The sequence below is a fragment of the Colossoma macropomum genome, unplaced genomic scaffold (genome assembly GCF_904425465.1).
Source record: "Colossoma macropomum unplaced genomic scaffold, Colossoma_macropomum, whole genome shotgun sequence".
NCBI lineage: Eukaryota > Metazoa > Chordata > Actinopteri > Characiformes > Serrasalmidae > Colossoma > Colossoma macropomum.
The window spans coordinates 41,253,353-41,273,972 of record NW_023494787.1 but is presented as its reverse complement, the minus strand read 5'-3'; the positions used below and the strand labels follow the sequence as shown (position 1 = coordinate 41,273,972).

General features: G+C 36.9%; 1 protein-coding gene across 3 annotated transcripts in view; it reads left to right on the top strand.

Moving 5' to 3' along the window:
• tbcd (tubulin folding cofactor D) overlaps positions 1-20,620 on the top strand; it is a 71,797-nt gene that overhangs the window by 19,911 nt on the left and 31,266 nt on the right. For all 3 annotated transcript variants that reach the window (XM_036567390.1, XM_036567388.1, XM_036567391.1), the window contains exons 15-26: positions 562-718; positions 7,767-7,824; positions 7,918-7,947; positions 9,606-9,691; positions 11,329-11,409; positions 11,499-11,572; positions 13,409-13,526; positions 16,480-16,540; positions 16,709-16,731; positions 16,835-16,866; positions 18,580-18,642; positions 19,177-19,229. In XM_036567390.1, the coding sequence (XP_036423283.1) occupies positions 562-718; positions 7,767-7,824; positions 7,918-7,947; positions 9,606-9,691; positions 11,329-11,409; positions 11,499-11,572; positions 13,409-13,526; positions 16,480-16,540; positions 16,709-16,731; positions 16,835-16,866; positions 18,580-18,642; positions 19,177-19,229 (836 nt within the window). The remainder of the gene's footprint in view (positions 1-561; positions 719-7,766; positions 7,825-7,917; positions 7,948-9,605; positions 9,692-11,328; positions 11,410-11,498; positions 11,573-13,408; positions 13,527-16,479; positions 16,541-16,708; positions 16,732-16,834; positions 16,867-18,579; positions 18,643-19,176; positions 19,230-20,620) is intronic.

Below are 20,620 nucleotides of genomic sequence, written 5' to 3'. Positions count from 1 at the left end.
AGTGGTTTATAAAGGCTTATTCATTACGATGTAATGAATCGTATGGGTTTGGGTGTATTTGTTGTGAACTTAATGTGTCTATAATGTGCTGAGCAATATTTTACACACCTGTGAAAATTATATAATTAAAAACTAAGCATTTATTTGCTCAGAAAAATTCAAATACTGTAATAAGTACAAATAACATACAGTAAGTAAGGACTGTATGTACGTCAGTGTGTTCGCTTAATCATTTTCAAACCTTAAGGAAACCTAATTGAAGTTATCATCCGGTACCTACTTTGACTAATCAGTGCTTAAAATTTTCTGCAAATTTTAGTGCACAATTGCAATTTATTTGTGTAACATATTGGCATACATAAAGCTATTTTTAATATGTCAAAATTAGCAAATAAACTGTAATTGTCCATTAAACGTGTTTTGTTTGTTGAGGATGTGTTAACTTATTTTCACTTAGAAAATCAACACAGTATAATATGACCAGGGTCACCCAAACCTTTGCACACAACTGTATATTGCAGGATATTTAGTTTTAATATGAGTCTGTGCATACTCTTTCAGTTGTACCAGTGATTCTGAAGGCTCTAACGTATGATGAGAAGAGAGGAGCCTGCAGTTTGGGCTCAAATGTCCGGGACGCTGCCTGCTATGTCTGCTGGGCTTTCGCTCGTGCCTACGACCCCAGCGAGCTGAAACCATACGTCAACCAGATTGCCAGGTAATGAGTGTTTTTAAAGAGCATTCTTAAAATTCTCATTTGACTGATGCCAAAGACCCTTTAAGTGGATTGATGACAATTTTCTAAAATTGTCAACTTCAAAGAATAATGCTTGAAAGAACCCTTAAACTGATAAATTTTACATTATGTTAAGCTCTTTATACCTTTATATAAAGTCCCACATCAGTGGGATATAGCCAGAATTTTACAGGGGATCTAGTTACAAATTAGGCAACTAGTAAACGTCCCAGAAACATCTAGATGGTGAGGTCAAAAGCCAGCAGCTAGCCTCGTCACTGTATTACCTAGAGGAAACTGGTGAGTGTAACAACTGAAAGCATGTGATGACGGGCAAAGGCTAATTAATCAGAAGACTACATTCTACAGGTATAGACATAGATGTTTAAGGTGAATTGTTGCTATGTTCTCATTTTTTAGTATTGAACTGGGTTTCCATTACCATGGTCCGACACTGATAGCTTAACTAGCTAGGAAGAAGAGAAATAGTCAAGTAGGGTAATGCTGCATTTGCACAATTCAGTTTCCATATCTTATTATATGGCACAATGCAGCCATGTAAACACATCTGCCGAAGACTGGTGATGAGCTTCAGTAATCTGTTTTATTAAAGAGGCATAAAAGACAATAACTCTTATAATGAGCATATGAGCACATCATTATTGACATGGGCAGATTTCAAGCATATGGGCCAAATCCCACAGATCTAGATGTCTTTAAGATTATGAAAAGCATACATGCAACCTAGTGTGTCCAGACTTGAGTGATACTGTATATCTGAAATGTTTAATGTAACTATACTAACATTTTTGGCAGCTTTACAGAGTTAATAGCCATGTTATGTTGGTTTCTACTGTAGATCTAACATTGTGGTGAAAATGAAAGCTTCATGTAAATGCTTGACCTTCAGCTTCGCTTTTGCTATCGTTTCTTCAGCCATTGAGTAACAACGGTGTTTTTCTGGACTTGACAGTGATGGGTGGAATTCAATATGTAAACCTGGCATCAAGTTCACATCCCACATACTGTGGGTTTGTATTATTTAGTCAGCACGCCCCCCGAGTCTCCTTACTTGTTTGCTTAAGCCCAGCACAAATGGTTTTCATGTTGTCCCCCAGTGTCAGTCCCCTCAGGTCATTCAGTGCCTTTTACTGCCATGACTTTAAAGCTATACAGCCAGGCCATAGCTCGTGTGTATAAATGTTGACCTAATTAGATGGTGGTATGACAATGAATTTTATACTGTTTTTATTCAGTGGTGGTACAGAAACAAAAAGCTCCTATGAAAAGCTCTTGTGCAGTTTGTTTCGGAAGAATGCCTGTTGAAGAATTCTTGTTCGCCCTGCTGTGGCATTTGATGTTTATTGCCCAAAACCAGTTTCAATGCCTCTCCCAGTTCTTAGTCTCTTCTTCACACCCTGCTATTTATACCATGACTGGTTTGTGTGTCTGTGTGTGTGTGGCAAAGTAAGGCAAAATAATGATCAAATGCTTTTCAAAGCAATATAAATGAATTGTGGTAGGCAGATTGTTTACCTTTGATCCTGTATAGATGCTGTTTAAATGTTAATACTTATTATCTGCTACTAGATCAAAACAGTGCACTCAACACTATGAGTCTGAAAGGATATGTGAGAAAAGAAAACAGAAAAGAAAAAAATTTGCTCATCGAGCAAAAGTTGCAGGCATTCTTAGAACAAAGGACTGACCACCTCAACTATCTATCCATCCATCCATCCATCCATCCAAAGTGTAGCATTTGCTGTAAATCAAAGTGTAGGTTATCATCTGTTAAAAAAAATCATAGGCATTTCCCCACCTGGTCATTGGGGCCCACCAGACAGTCCACATTTTTGCTCCACCACAACATGTAAAACACAAGGATGAAGTAAAAAATGTGGGCCATGTGGGGGCCCTCAGGACTGAGTTGGGAAACACATCTTTAGGCAGTAGGGCTGGGTTTTATAGTACTGACCAAATAGCTTTGGTGCTACCGAGTATCAAACAGTTCAACCCCAGATTTCAGTGGTCAGTAATATCAGCATCATTGAGCCATTCCAAAATCTAGATTGCTGTCTAAATTACGTTCGGTATGCATGCTGTTAAGGTCAGTGCTTCTTGATTACTCTGCAGTCAGTAAATATACCCAATTCCAGCTCCTTACCTTCATTTGCGGTTTGATCCATTCCCATTTTTCTGTTTGTAATTAAAAAGAGGTCATCAAAGAAGTATTGTTCACAAATTGGTTTTGAAGTCAAAATATCGGTATTAGTATTGACACATTTTGAACAATACCCGGCCTTACTAGGGGGCATTGTCCAGACCAGAAAGTACAGAAGGCAGCTTTTTGTGATATTTTCAATATAATTGTTTGTAACATCGCACTTCTTCTGCTAGCCAACACTCAAACCAGCTGTATTAAGATTTTTGGTTGGGGTCGAGTATTGCTTAGGCCTTGTCCCACCCAAACACTACCGGATAGCCAGTCAGTGTTCGCTTGACATAGAGCTCTGCAGATTCGCTTGATGTGTAGTTGGAGGTGGTGTGGAGGAGTTTGCACATTGTGGCCCCTGGAAGCCCTCCACAAGCTGCGCTTACCTCATTAACCCCTTCTCTGTATCTAGTTACACTTAGAAGTATAAATAAACCATTGAAGATACAACACTTTAATAAAACACTGCATAGAAACCCCGCCCCCCCCGTAGAGAGTTAGTGTGATTAACTGTGGTAGGTGGGCGTGCAGTGAGTGCAGGTGAACCACCTAAAGAAGTTTATGTAGTTGTCACTCTTTTTTTTATGACAGTCTGGCTGTAATGATGTAGAGTAAAGATGATGATTTATTGAAATGATGCCATCTAATTCAACTTTCCTCCCTCCTCCCTTCCCGGGGCAAGTGTGGGCCTATCCATAACTGACTGTGCAGTTTGCTTCAGTTTGTCAGGGGCCCCCGCCCTCCCCTTTCACCGTTACGCTGCCAGGTTTCGGCTTTGTTGCCGTGGTTTCGGTCACCCTCTCGCTGAAGTGGCGGGCCTGTCGGGTCCTGTTGTCATTTCCCAGCAGTAGCGTTGTGCATGCGCTCCGTCTGCACGAGTTTCAACTGTTGTTGGGTCATTTCCCAGCAGCAGGAAGCCTTTACCCACTTGCACATGCACCACAGCCTACAAATGCAAAAGTGCATCAGCTTTAAGTTTGTGATTGAATTGCACTGATTTTTGGAACGTTAGCATAAATATTCAATCAGGTATGTATTATGAATGGTGATGTGGAATTCAGACCACCCTATGAACAATAACAAGATCATGTTATAATAATAGTAATAATAATAACTCATGTTTTAAGAAGATTACCACTGTAGATTAGTACATTATGCAATGTTAAATACCTCATAGAAAAGTGATAATGTGCTTCAACATTGTCAAAAGTAGTGTAAATGTTTTAAATTATGTTTTACACTTATTATTTAAATGATTTGTGTTTAATTTGTCTTGGGGGGGGCAGAGCTGTTTGGTTCACTGTTTCTGAGCTTATCACAGTATGGCTTAACTAAAAAATCATTGAGGTCTCAACAGCTAAATGTAATATCAAATTTTGTCAGTATTTAGTGGGTCCACATTTCACCTTTATTACAGCTTCCATTCTTTTCAGAAGACTTGCTTTCAGTTTTTCAAAGAAAGGTTGCAGGATATTTTTCCACCCCTCCAAAGTTCAGTCTTAGAAGTTGGTTGTGTTTTCTGCTTTTCATGATCCAGGTAATTCTAAACACATTCAGTGATGTTGAAGTCTGGACTCTGGGGTGGTCAGTCTGTTTTTCTGAAAACACCAGCAGCTTCATTTGATTTCTTCATTTCTGTCTGTTTTCTTTTCTAAGTGAAGACCTCTTGACAGCCATAGTGCTGAGTTGTCCTCTTACAGTGGAATATTTTTCAGACCTGAAAAGACAAAAGCTGTAAGTTCTGTTTATGTAATGGTGACAGTTTTGGTGGTCTTCCAGGTCTTACACGGTTGTTAGGCGTCTTCTCCATTTCCTTTAATAACTTTAATACATTTTTTTGAACTCCTGTTTTGGTAATTCTCCTTTTTTTCTTGTATTTTCCCTTCCCATTTCTTATACAAGTGCACTTATATTTAAACTCGTAAATATCTCCTGAAAAATAAATAACTTGTACATTGTACATGACCCAGAAAATGCAACCAACTTCTAAGACTGGACTCTGGAGATGTGGACTCTGCAGATTTTTTTGAAAAGCTAAAGCAAGACTCTTTAAAAGAATGGAAACTGTAGTGAAGGTAAAAGGTGGACGCAGTAAATACTAAAAAATTATGTTTAGTTGTTGAGGCTTCTGTGTTATTTTGTTATGTATGTATTTTTTGCTTTTTTTCCTGGTGCTAGAAAATGAATAACTTGTACTTAATGGCTGTTTTGACTGAAAATGATATAAATGAAGGGTCGTCTTTGACTTTTGCACAGCCCTGTACCTCTTATGTGCAGAATATGCGGTATGTCCAGTCTTTGGCCAAACTAATTCACAGGCTCTTTTCAAGTGCAGAAACCTCTCAAAAAATCTTGATTTTGTTTTCCCCACTATGTGTATTTTTGTAGTGTTTTTAAAAATGACCTTGGTACAATTAAGAAACAGAATCGTGATGAAGTTTGAGATTTAATGCATCGCATTCCTGAGAAATTGTAATCAAACGGAATCATTGAGATTTAAACTCTACCATGAGCTCCATACCATGATCTAAGCAAGACAGTGCCTGTGTTCATGAGATAGCCATCTGAACTTCTGAATAAATGAACTACAGGGTTGAAGATTTGAATAAGCTTTATAGCATCACTGCTGTAAAAGAGGCTAACATTTTTATGCGAAAGAGTAACACTGCAGAAGTGCATGTATATTGCAAGTAGATAAAATCTCCGCCTGTTTTCTGTTGCTCCAGGCCATTGTCAGTTCATCGAAACCATCACGAACATGTTAAGTAGGTTTATAGGAGCATGTGTGTGAGCACGGCAGCGCCAGCAGCACATAATTCTCTCAGGCTGTTTGCATTTTGGTGGGAATCCCTCTCAGGCATGTTCACACACCTTGTCAGCATGGAAGAGGAGGAGTGGAGGAGCAGCTAGAAAACAGACAAAGCAGGGCAATGGGGGCGCTAAGGGAAAAAAAGCCAGCAGTGAGGGAAAACTTCATGCACAATCGGAGCTAAATACATCGCTGGGGGAGAGTTATTGTAGCTTGTCATATAGCGAGTGTGAAATAGGTTGCCCAACTGATCCCAGGTGCTGAAACTGATTAATACGTATGGGATTAAGTCATGGTTTCTGTGTTGCGCTAAAGGCTTGGTTTCCCTTGAGTGAAATGAATACTCAGCACTTTTTATGAAGGCTGTATTTGTCAATAGTTATAAATGTGCCTGTAACTTTTTGTAATTTGGTATCAATGCATTGTAAGCATACGCATAAACCCTAATAATGCCTCATAAGGCTGTAAAAAAGGAACTATAATTCTTTGATTATTTATAAACATGTTGTAACACAAGTGTCACTGCTTATTTTAACACCTTTTAGATGGATATTATAATTAAAACATTGTTTAAAATGCCATCACTGAGGGCTTCAGGTAAAGTGATTGATACTTTAGGTTATTTACGTTTGGATGTTAAATGTGACACGTACTGTGTGTGTCTGTCAGCGTGAGCTCTATAATATAGTTTATAATGTCACTGTCCGAAGAAAAAAATGTCTCCAATATCTCCAAAATGGCATTTTGGCATTTTAAAGCATTTCTATTGATACATTCATCATGAAACTTTCACACAATGTAAAGTGCACTTATGTTCAAATCATTTGAAGAATGAAAATCAACAAAAAAAGAGATGCTTTTTTTTTTTGTTTGTTTTTTGTTTTGTTTTGTTTTTGACAGCGATGATATCTTTTATTATTCCAGGTTCTGCTGGGAGAGGAAGGTCAAATAGGTGACACTAACATATTCTGGTCATATTCTGGCATTGTAGCACAAACAAATGTCCAAAACAAGTGTTCTTACCGTACAAAACAGTTGTGATTACTTTTTTAAAGTAACTTTAATTAACAAATTAACATTTTTAAATAACAATAATGTGTCTAGGTTTTTGTGATTAATTTGGAGTTAAGCGTTTCCAGTCCTTTAACTTGATACACCCAATGATGGCAGATTAAATGTTTATATTGTTTTTATAATTCTTTTTATAGGTGTTTTATAATTATACACAGGACATTATCCATTTAAAAGTCATTATAATGAATCGTGACACTTGTGTTACTACATGTTTAAAAGTCACCAAAGAATTAATATAGTTCATTCTTAGATCCTCATGAAGTATTATTGTTTATAAATATGTTTAGAAAGCATTTGGACCTCCTTCACCAATGTTACCAAGTTTTTTGTTAAGTGTGTTCTTGAGAAAGGTCCTGAGAAAAAGTCTATGTCAGATTCGTGACGTGTTCTTAAAGAGCAGAATTGTTTGCACCTTTGTGCTCTTGAGTGTGTGTAGATTCTGTTCTTACCTAAAGACAAATCCCAAATAAGAAAACACTGGTGAATGTCAAGAATCTTTGTGAAAACTATGTAAGTGTGTTTGTAAGTGAATGAGGCCCTTTGTTACCAAGTTACAGATCGCATTTATAATGGATTATGAATAGGGTCTTCAGATATAGTGTTAGCTAAACATCACAATGCATAGAGTTGTTTAGTAATCATAAATAGACTTGCTTATGTTGTTTCTGACACCGTATTACAGCACAGTTCGCACAGTTCTTCCATTACTTATTAGCCACATCAACCTGTAGCTTCGGGACAAAACTAAGGGATCAGACTTTAGATACCAGTCATGTCTTGGCCACAGTAGGACATTAAGTGGAAAATAGTGTAAATTAGATGTTTTTTAAGTAATACATTTCTTTATGTCTTATACTGCAAACTTTGAATGGGCTAGTCTAAATTAAATGGTTTATTTGAAAACTTTGTTTCTTTTTCTTTCTTCCTCTTCTCAGCGCACTGGTGATCACAGCCATTTTTGACCGCAACGTCACATGTAGGAAGGCTGCCTCAGTAAGTTCTCCACTGCCTTTAACACCAGTCATCTTTAGTACATACTACGTGGTGTAGAAGTACTGAAGTAAAACTCTCTTTTCTGTTTTGCAGGCCGCTTTCCAAGAAAATGTAGGCAGGCAGGTAAGATCAGAGATAAAATATCACACTAGCATCAGTTCTTGGGTTACATTCAGTTGCATTTTTATTTGTCATGCTTATATATGCATGATATGACTACTGAAGCGTATCAGTATCAAATTTAAAATGAAAATATAATATGTAAAATGGCAGTGTACAAACACAGTTTGTATGTTTGTATTTAAATTCCTCACTCATGTATGCAAAGTTAAGCTCACAATGAAATTTCAAATTCAGTACTGAGATTTTAATTTGCCATTTGGTTTAGTAGTATTGACATTTCATTTACTGCATATTTATGGTTAATGTGATTATGCAATAATGGTGTCAAAATGATAATTAAAATGTAATTTATCTTATATGCATTTTCATTTTCTATTAATGCATTTTAAATTGAGTTATGAAAGAGAACATAATACATAATACATTTTCATTTTAGTTTTGATAGTGATATGCTTCCATATATGACAAGGACACTTATTTATTTTAATGCCTTTGGTGAGGCCTAGGTAATCTACTCTATAAATATTTAAAAGGCAAAAAAACAAAAAATAGACAAAAAAAATAGAGACAAAGTAGAGACAACCCAAACAGCTTAGGAAGAGTTATTAAATGCAGACTATATATATTTTAATTTTATTTCACTGGTTCATTCTATGCATCTATTGAAGTACAAGCCAAAAGTGGCCAAATTGGCTTAATCTTGTTTCCTAGCTTGGTTTCCAAGGAGCTAACACTGGTTGTACTGTTAAACTGGTACACCACATTGGTGGGTGAGCACACACTCTGACACAAATGTCTCAGTTACACAGAATCATGTGTTGAGTCAAAGTACATATTTTTTCTTGAGAGTGAAAATATAAGCAGATAAAACCTTTCATTCTCCTAGCATGTCTGCCAAAAACATTAGAATTAGTGACATAAGTAACAAATATAACAAACATGCTGCCATCTAAATGTGTTACAGCACCAAGTTAGAAGTTACCTTTTTGTTTTGAATTGTGAAATCTAATGAAAATGATCATCCCAAATAAGTGCGATTAGGTGATTGTATAATAATTGTGACAAGCCAAGTCAAAGGAAAAGAAGTGAAAATCAGGAGTTCAAGAAACAAGTTTAAGTTATATAGGAAATGGAACACTCAACAACCATGCAAGACCCAGTAGACCACCGAACCGTCACCTTTACTTGAATTTTGATGGCGTAGAAAACATCCCTGCAGATTTCTTTGAAAAACTGAAGGCAAGTCTCCTGAAAAGAGTGGAAGCTGTAATAAAGGCAAAAGGTGGAGACACCAAATACTGAAAAAAAAATACTACTTTTAGTTGTTGAGGCTTCTGTGTAATTTTCTGTTAAGTATAATTGTTCGAGTAATAACTTGTGCTTAACATGTTTTTACTGGAAGTGAAATAAGTGAAGGGTGGTCTCTGACGTTTACAGTGTTGTATTAGACACAAGGTTGAGTCTGTAACTGTGATGTGATTTAATTACCCAGAGATTCATGAGGAGCTCACAGGCACTCACTGATAACGGTTGAAAATATAATCGCTTGTTGAATTTCACTGTGTAGCAGAGTTTTGTTAGCAGCCATATGTTCCTGGTTTAGCAAGTCTCTAAGCTTGTACGGGTGCTGACCCTAACTCTGAGATTTCTCTCCGCAGGGCACATTCCCCCACGGTATAGATATCTTAACAGCTGCAGATTACTTCGCTGTTGGGAACCTGAATAACTGCTACCTGACGATCAGGTAAGGGATTAACCCCTTAAAGTCTTGGCTCGTTATTAGAGGTGGGCAATGTGATGATGTGTTATTGTTATCATGATAAATTACATCACAGTATGCTTTTCTGAGGATATCATGAGCATCGTCAGTACTTCAACAACTGCATGTGTTATAAAAAAAAAAGACTAGATTTAGAGAATTTTTTACCCTGTTTCTTCTTAAATAGTTTTATTTCTGCAAATGTTTCACTAAAAAGTAGCCCTCGTGGTTTTGCATAGACTTTCTTTTATATGTTTGCTGATGCGTTGTCCGTTCCAAACCTCAGAAATGAAAATATTGATACATTCATAAAGGCATCTTAATATATAATGATGTGATATTTTTGCCTTATCGCTCTGTTATCATTATTATTCTTATTGTTGTCATTATTAAAACTTAGTATTCATTGACCACTTAAAATATATTTTGCAAATTGTAAAGGTGGACAAACCCACAAATGGGCTGCTGGTAAGAGGCAGTGAAACAATGCTGGATTGTGATTAGATCTGATTAGCATATAGGATTAAATGCTGCTGTCAGTCTGTATCTGTATCTCTGGTTTCATCATCAGGTTCCTCAGGTTGTTCTTTTATCAGACAGCTGCATTGTTTTTAGGCTACAGAGTACTGTGATATTGAAATGTCTGTGGCGTGTCTGGGGTTCTTGAAGAAGGAAACTATTAGGTGCTTTGCATACTAGCAGTTTTGAAATGCATGTCTATGAAAAGGCATGCATTTAAGCACAGAAAAGGGCCCACCCTCCGCTGAAATGCCACCAGGCAGCTCGTCGAGATGCCGTCTTGAAAGAGAAGAGGAACAATGTGGAAAATGCTTGCCTCGGGGAGCAGAGTGCCACTCTTGCAGATCACTTCCCGTCTTTTTTTATATGCATTGCATTGAAATCACTCTTTACAGGGTGTCTGTGCGTCCTTAAAATTATATGAAATTAACCTTAACACAAACATCTTAAATGTGAATTCATGTGGTCTTTTATTTAAGGACGTAGACAAGTGCCATTGAATCATTTGAAACTTGGTCTTTAGTGGCTGTAATTCACTCATCATACTGGATTAATTTCCCCCCACAATTATTACTGTTAGACTGTAAAAACTACACACATTGCAGATTCATACTGGATTAAAATCACTCCACAAAAATTACTGTCAGACACTAGAGCTGCAGATTCATAGGGGATTAAAAACACTCCACAGTTGTTACTGCTTTACTATTGTAACTACACACCATCCGGATTCATACTGGATTAAAATCACTCCACATTTATTACTGTCAGACTCTAAAAACTGTAGATTCATACTGGATTAAAATCACTCCACAGTTATTACTAGCATGCTGTTATAGCTTCACACACTGCAGGTACAGTCAGAACGTAAAACCTACATACTCTGCAGATTCATCCTGACTTAAAATTGCAGAAATAGTTGGTAATGGCCTAAATTGCTGAAACACACATCAGTCTTTGTGTCTTTAAATGCTAGTGCTGCTGTTGCTTAATAAAAGCCTCGCTGGCATTCGTTTTTAGCCGCATTATAATTTTAGGAGGAAGTTTTCCTGTACACAGCGCTGCCGTTTTGAGTAATTTCTCTTCCTCTTTTCACCCCCAAGTGTCTATATAGCAGGTTTTGAGGAGTACACAAAGCCAATGATTGACCACTTGGTGGCCAGGAAAATCAACCACTGGGATGGGTAAGGACAGTTTCATTTGCTCATCCTGTTGTGGCTTAAAACGTATATCAATAAGGTGTCTAACTGAAATGCTCTCCTTTTGTGTTCAGAGCGATCCGTGATCTGGCCACTAAAGCTCTGCATAACCTGACCCCTCAGGCCCCAGATTACATGGCTAACACAGGTGAGAGCAGGCATTATGCACAGAATATGAGAATGGGAGGATGAGGTGATGCCCTAGAGGCAGAAAAACACCCTGTTGTAACACTAACACTGTGTTAATAGTAGAAGGTTTTGGCGCCTTGGTATACAAAATGTTAACAGCTACCTAGTGTTAGCTCAGCATCTGCCATGTTTATCAAATTTCCAAGCTTTGAGTAGCTGTTCCTTATCCACTTTGCTCTGCATTGTGGAATGACAAGTTGGCCATTAAAGTGGTTTACATGGGTCTGCAAAGCGCTTACATTGTGTGTAAAGGTAAATATTACTGCACTCATACACACATGCCATTCTTTGTATTGTTTCATCAATGTTTGATGAGACGTCATATAAAAGTCGGCGAGTCTTCCTCAGCAAATAACACTGCTCTAACTCCAGTGTTAGCTTTAGCATTAGCGCATGCAACGGTTCGCTTCTGTCACTAAAAGCGTCCTTGTTTGTTAGACACGAAAAATGTTTTTTTCTGGTTTGATTCGTTTAAACATAATGTACAGAATTCTTTTTTTCATTCACTTTAAACTGGACATCATTGGCTGTGTTTACATGCAAAGATTTTTGTCAGTCCGATTGAATACATTCCGATTATAGGTTCAGACTGAGATGTTTATATGCCCAATATAGTCAACAATCTGATGGAAAATCTCTGTTTACATGCACACTGCAAGTAATCTGATCCAAAATGATATGGATGATTAGAGCACCACTTAGTGTAGATGTTACCATGACAACGAGCATCATGTGAGTCCAGTCACAGTGAGAAGAGCAGCAGTGAGCAGTGCTTGTGTTTTTAATTACTTTGAAATTATGTCACACTCAGGAAAACTTCACCTGTACTTATTAAAGAAGGGCGAAAGGAAGACATCATGTTCTGAGACACATAAACTGGACGCCCGTCCCACCAACATCTTTATTTACAGAATTACCCACCTCGTTCAATCGGATAGAAATTGTATTCCAAAAGGCCTCAATCTGACTACTTTACACTGATTGAGGTGTATACATGGACATATTCTATTCCGATTGAGCTATTAGTCGGATTATTAATCAATTTTCAGGCTAAATGTGGCTATTCATGTTCTATCACATGTTCTCATATATACTCTTCTGTGTGATTCTAAATTTTCCTTTGTACTACTGATCTTTTTAGTCTGTTAGTACAGGTGCTATGAATGCTACCAGGTAGCTTGAACAATAAGTTTGATTGAGGTAGCAACAATAACTAACGGAGGCGTGACTTAGAATGTTACAAATGATCATTACAGTCACAGTGAAAGTGTTATGAATTGTGCTGCAGAGATGGTTTTGAGATGGTTTTAGAGGCAGCTTTACTAAGAGAGGTGCTAATTACAGTCTGCTTACAGTTTGCGCTGGTAGGAGTGGTCAGTTTAGCAGGTTATCTACTAAGAACTTCCATGTAAATGAACATATAACCAGTGCTACATAACCCTGTGTTCAGCTTGCATGCAATTTGTATGAAAGCCTGTTTTACCCGTTAGGAGAAAAAAAGACTTTTTATCTGTCTTTTTGAGGTTCAAACTGTGACACATTAGGTCAAAATAATTACTTATTTTTTCATCTGATTCTTCTTATTACTATTCATCTTATTATTACTCATCTGTTACACTAGTAAACCCGCCCCTTTATTCTCATACATGCGGACTTCATGAGAAGTCATGCCAAGTTCTTATGACTTCATGACTTTATAGTTACTGGGCCAAATGGATCTAATGAATTCATGAGCATGTTATAAGATATTATTTACAGGTGCCAACAGATATTCATCATCACTTTCATCTGTTAGTTGTTCCACAGCTTTTGTCAATGGCAACAGGAATGGACCTGCATGGCCGTCATGGGGCGATACTGGCCTGTGCTGAGATCACTCACGCCCTCTATAAAGTGGGAGCTCAAAGCAACAGGTAAATTATAATTCTAAAAATTAAAAATAAAAATAATGTTAGAATAAATACAAATAGCATTAACACAATACATAGTGACTTTATGTGTGTCAGTGAGTTTGATTACCATTTCCAAGCCTTTCCTTGTGACAGCCCAATATTATTTAGTGTTATTTAGTTCCAGAACCTTGTTTGGCTAATCAGTACTTTGTTATTGTAAATGAAGTGTGCTGGTGATAGATTTTAAGAAATCTATATGATGGCCCAAACCATCCAGGAGACATCTGGAGGCAAAATTTGTTCTTCAGTTTAGCTCACATAATATCAACTATGTTTTTAAAAATAGGGAATTCTTTCTACGGGAACTTTGTATTGTATTTATATTTATTTGCATCTGTTCTAATGATACATGGTGTTTTACTGGAAAAAGTACATAGTGTATACTATATTATAAACTGTACGTTAAGTTAAATCAGCTTTATCCTTTCACCATGCACTTCGTCTGTATTGCACTCTGATTTACTGCTTGCACCTTGAAATCTACCAAAAGGAATCAAATATGCCTGTAAAAGGTGTTTGTTGTTGCAGTAAGCTCTGTGTGGATGATTTTGTGATGTTACAAGGAGATCTCTAGTAGAGTCATGAGTTAAACGAAAGGATGGGGGAATCATGAGACAGGTATTGCATCAGGTGACACAGCTGCAGTAATTTAACCTCAAAATTCTGACAGTTGGAGATTTCCATAAGCTGAAGAGCTGCGCCAGTTATTACAGGATTACAGTAGGGATCTGCACAGAGTTTCATTTGGACCTGGTTCAGAAGGGGAGGGAAGGTGGGGAGTCAAGGCTTTATGAGTAAGATTAAAGTAACTAGTTCTTCTGAAGGTGGTGACTTGCACACTGCTTCAAAAGACTAAGCTGTCACGATAAGTGAAGTCAGAATTTTGGAATACTCTCGAAATATTAGTACATTAGAATAGTAAATTAGGATTTTTGATAAGCAAATTAGCTTCTGTCTAAAGGCTATCGCACACCACACTGAGCAGCAGCTGTATCACATTGAATCCATCACACAACTAAAATATGAGAGTCAGAGGAGAGGTCTGATCGTTTACTTGTCCAGATCTATCTGAAATAGTCCAGCCAATGCCAGCCTGGGCCATGTCTTAATCATGCTAAGCTTATCTTATTTATCTTATTATCTTAAATTATTTAGACTCACAATCTTAGACTAATATTGAGTCATCTAAAACATCTAAACATAGTTACTGTGTTTAAAAAAAATACAAAATGCATTATACCTTGTTTTGTAAGTGACAGCGCCTTCTTGCTAAGTATCAACCTGCCCATTAACCTCATACAGGAAGATGCAGTGCATCTCACTGGGAGTTTCACCGTGTTCCAGCCAAATTATTACTTCTTTATTTGGATCAATTTTAAAGGGATCTTCTGCAGAGTTAAACTTTTAAGATGTGAAGAAAGTCATTCATTCAAAGTCACACAATGTGAAATGGTGCATACAGTGGTAATGACAGGAACCAGACATCTGAAGTGTTTATTTCCTCTAAAAGCTCCTTCACAGAAAGGGATTAAATGAACCCTGCCTGATGCCTGAGACATTGTTTCATGATAGTTTTGAGAGAAACCTTTAGCCTAAAACACATTCAATGGCACAATAATACATGCAGGGCACTGTAAGACAAAATAGTCCCAAAAGATTTTACCACCGTTCGTGGTATTCTGATGATGTCGTGCGGCCCCCTTTTTGGTAGAAAACTTCAAGTTCTTTCAGCAGCACATTGGTGGTTTGTTATGAGATATCAAAGCCATAACTGATCCAGTAAGGGCAGTAAATACTCAGTTTAAAACTAATTTTTAAAGCGTATTAACCAGTACATTTATGTTTCTTGCCTTGATCATATTGGATTTACTGCTGTGTTGAATGTGGAACTCTAAGTGGCTGAGATTTTCAGCTGTGTTACTTCTGCTGCGTCCCAATCTGCAGCACACTAAATAGTATGTAAAAAATAGTGCCCTATCAGAAGTGCACTCATTAGGATAGTGGGTGAAGTACAAAAATGTGTGGTTTGCAGCACAGCATTAGATCAGCCAATGAGATGAGTTTAACATCATAGCAGCTCCAGTGGCTGTTTATAGCTTTCCTGTGCTGCTTGTTAGCTGGTTATTAAAAATTCCAAGCAGAAGTTTAGTGGCATGTTCATATACAGTGAAATTGCTACAAATTTGTTTGTTGCAAAATATTTCTTACCTTATATGTAACAAGACAGATGTTAGTTTCTTATTTGACAGCCGCTTTTTTGAATGCCGCTGAATAAGAAGCCAACTTCAGCTTCATATATATTATTCAAGATCTTTGGTAGCTGTGTTTGTTAGTTTGTGTACAATCTCAGGCATTTTCTGAACTTGATATGTGTTCAGGTTATATGGATCCAGTCCATTAATCAAGCTAATCTTCTACTCACAGCATTTTCTAGTGACTACATCTAAATCGTCAACATATCTTTTCGTCTTTTTTCACGGTCATTCTGGTCTGTTTCGCTTGGCGTTCATCCACCTGCAGGGTTGTAGATGCAGCAACAGTGATGAGATAAGCAATGTCCTAATTGCAGCTTGCCCACTAAAATTGCAGCAGGGCGTTATTAAATAAAATGGCTATATTTGCGCTGTAGATATCACAATCTCTGCTCCTCATCACCACCACTGTACAGAAATCAGAGTCTGTATGTTTCCCTACAGTGCAACATTTCACATCAAACCACTCCGAATAATTTTGTTTGTATCTGAACGATTGAATTGTGCAGAAATTTTGGACAATTGGTGGAATTCCCCTTGAAGACTTCTTTTTTTATAGTAAATTGGAACAGAAATTCCCATCCAAAAGAGATTGAGAGTTTCACAAAGTTTGTTATTTCACTTTTGTAAAACCCTGTTAAATCTGTCACGATTGTTTTCAGGCCGGTCACAGACTTGCTATCCTCAGACTCCATCCAGGGTCTCAAGGGCATTCATCAGAAGGTGAGCAAAAGTTTAATTTTTTCCATATTTATATTTTTCCTTATATTTCCCCTGAATTTACATTCTATTTAAAGGTCCTTTTATTTATTTACGTGTTGTTAATTGCCAACATCTCAAGCCGTAAGCCTGTATTCTAACATAGGATGCCAAATATCTCTTCATTCACAGCTGTCTGACAGAAAGCAGTACAGGTGAGCTTCTCTTCTGCTGACACACAGGCACGAGGGCATAAATGGGGTAAACTGCTTAAGAACAAAAGACAAATTGCACAGTAATCTTCTTTTTTCCCCGCAGGGGTTTTGGTGGAGAATTAATGAGACCAGCAGGTAAAGCTATGAATCATTCTTCACCTTCTAAACCTTCTAAGCTCTCGGCTACGGGTCTCTAGGAGCACGTTAAGAAACTGATGATGTACAAATCTGTCACCTGTCGTGTTTATTTTTACAAAAAGATGAAGCAACTTTTGCAGATGCTCATCTGAGGATTCTTGGAAAAGGGTTGTTGTGCTGGACCCGTATGTCATAGTTGTGGCTGAAAAATAGCTTTATGGTGATGGGGTCATAATAAAAAAGACTTTTTAGAGGCGAGCAAAAGTCATTTAATTTTGATGAAATGTTACAGGAAAAATAGGAATTCTTTTAAATGATATAAACCATGCTTATGTGACCATGAAAATGTGAAATAACGAGGCAAAAATATCCATTTTGATTTCAGCTTGACTTTCTACAAATACAGTTAATGCAAAACTAGAAGAACTATTTGCAAAATAGTGGAATATAGACAACACTATACACCAGGCTTTTTAAATAGCAGAATTTATTAGCAAGATTAGAACATACTTATATTGAATTTTTCTTAGTGTAGGAGTTGATTTGAATATTACAAAATAAATCAGTATCAGTCATCACCTTCAGATTAAAGCATCCCGATTTGTTCATGTCTAAAAGACATATTTCTATACTGAGCAGTCTTTCATTTAATGAAAAAACAAAAGGGCTGATGCTGCACCTACAGGGTGTGTTAGTTCAGAGGAACAATCTCTTAAATATTTTAAGGGCAGAGGAACCTGCATACCAAGTAATCAGGCAAGTAAAATGGAAAAGATGTTGTGAAAATAGTAAACTGATACTAGTACATTCAACCAAAATCGAAACTAAGTGCTCAGAAGTGCAAAATAAAAAGGAGGGGAAAAAGAAAAAGATTTAAAGGTAGAAAGACAGCAAACATTTTAGTCTGTTAGGGGTGGGCGATATGGTAAAAATATATCACAATATTTTGACACACATACAAAATGCACTAGTAGTGCCACAGTTAAAAACTGTCATCAAAAGTCCACTGTTACAATGTTTTTTTTTTTATTCATTGTTTCACACACTGTGCTGCATTGCATCAAATTAAATAGGACTCTAATTAGAGGTGGGCAATATGACAAAAAAATTGCATCATGATACTTCCAAGACATTTTTTCATGATAAATGTTATACATCACAATATTTAGTTTTTGTGAGATTTAATAAGTTAGAACAGACAAAGAACCCGTAAAATACTAAAAAATAAAAATAAAAAAATACTATAATAATAACAACAATAAACCTACAAATGCAATGATTTTTTATGCAGTGTTTTATAAACTGTACTGCATTAAGTCCAGTTAAACCAGACTACTTATGCGCTCTTTGTAATGCAGCATGTAGTTTCTCAGTGTTCTACTGATGACACTGATGATAAAAGCATGTTATGACAGTTTATCATGATAATGAAAATATATTATCATATCGCCCACCCCTAACTCTGCTTATGTTCCTTTTCAATTAAACATCTAGTTAGTCAGTGTTGTTTAAGTACTGACAATGTCCACAATATGCTCAGAAAAGCATGGTAATGATAAAATATCATCATATTGCCCAACTCTACTTGTCAACTTAACATTTTTTTCATTTAGCAAAGAATTACTTATGTCTAGTGGGGGATGTAATAAAGTTTTAGTTTGTAGTTTATCACAGCACACTGACTGACTCTTTGCCCTTCTCTGCCTGCAGTCTGTGCACTTATTGAAAAGCTGTCCCTCTCCAAGATGCCCTTTAAAGAGGACCCTGTCATAAGTAAGTTAACACAATAGAGGAGCACAGTTCTGTAGAAGATTAATTGCTGTTTGCAGTCACCTATTACACAGACAACTTTAAAGGATGTCTTTCATCAGTTCTTCATTCACCCATCCTCCATTTCCAATTACTGTGTACAGAATACATTGCTAACAGTTTTGGCACAAAATCAGATCAACATTTCTCTCATTTTTTTCCTGAATGTCAACAACAATAGAGCAGTTGATCGAATTGTATGTGTATTTATTAATTCATCAATTACATTATTAATATTTTTTTTATTTTAATTAAGCAGATTAACGTCAGATGGACACTAACATAAACTGTGTAAAGGTTTGCTGTGCTAAAGTTATGATGTTCTTAGTATAAACCATGCATGTTAAATAGCTTCCACAGTCATGTTAAAAGGTCTTTATATGCAAACCCTCTGCCCTGTTGATATGACCTTCAGAAAGAATAAAGTAGATGGACTGATCTGTTATGGCAGAACTGTTATATAAGGGGAGCTGATTAATATGAGTCATTGTGTTTTAGGTGGATGGCAGTCGCTGATAGACGACAGTTTGAATGCCAAGCAGAACGTCCAGGTACAGTGACTCCACCCACTACTGACACAAGAATAGTTCAGTTGTTACATATGGTAATGTTGCTAACAATCAGTGAAAGAGTACCCACCACTGCAAATAATATCATGCTAACTAGTAGTTACTACACTATACAGCCCAGTCCTGGAGGGCTTTATCCTACTGTTGTTAGCATTGGGTTAGGTGACCTTTAGGCTCATGTGTTGCTGCTCATAGAGCATCCTATTCCATTGGTCAGTGCTTTTCTATGGAGATTATTACACAAGCTGTGAACAGTTGAACGCCTGAGACAGCAATAGGAAAACCTCAAATTCAGTAATTAAAATGAGTGTCTGGATATTTTTGGACATACAGTGTATCTTCTACTTCTATAGTGTATTCAGTGGACCTCATTCATGAAATCATCATAAAAATATGAGCAATGCAAGCAAATTACAAATAAAATGGACCTTGCCAAACACTTTCTGCTGGATTCACATATACTGCATAAACACCAGATTTGTTAGAACGTATAATTAGAAACCAATAGGCCCCCCCTTTCACTGTAAAATGATTTGTATTTTTAACTTAATAAAGAGTAGGTAAGCCTGCCTTCCCTAAAGTTTTGATTTTATTGAATGTAAATAATAGGTCAGTTAATTCTGAGTTATTTTGTTTCTATTTGTGGTTCAGAGTTCATTTTTTTAAATTAAAACCTCATTTTATACAGTGTGCAAGTGCACAAATCTTCTAAAAAATCATATGGTAAATTACATGAATTGAATTGTGCTGTTTTTTAATTAGTTCACCACTAATGTCGCTACGAAGGCATATTTTTTTCCAATCAAGACAGCAATGGCAAGATCATGCACATGCTAACGAGAGCACAGGTTAATATAAACCCAACAACCAATGCAACACTTCTCAATAAGGCATGCAGATTTACCCTATAAAGCACAACATTTACCCCAATGAGGACGACACATTAAAATCAAACAGCTGAAGTTCATGAAGGCCGTGCTAATTAGCTGATGAGCTGAATCAGGTGTGTTTAATGAGGCGGCGTGCTGAAGTCTGCAGTGTTTTGGCCCACGAAGACTGAAGCCTGACACATATGATTTAGATCCTACCTCTGATGACTTGTGCAGAAGTAGAGAGTTCACAGATATTTGGCTCTGAAAATGGCCATCCTCTACTCTGTTGAAGTTTCAGCTCTCACTTTTACAGATCTCACAGGCACATCTTCTGAATGTCTGGAGCTTCAAATTCTGAGTACATTCAAAAGAACGCTATCTCGCTGCTAAAAAAACTGAAAGCTTGGAGGTAATGGCAGATAGTGGAATGGTTCCTAAGCAGTGATTGGAGGAGAAAGTGAAGCAATTGGAGGGATGTGGAGAGTGTCAAAATTATGATTG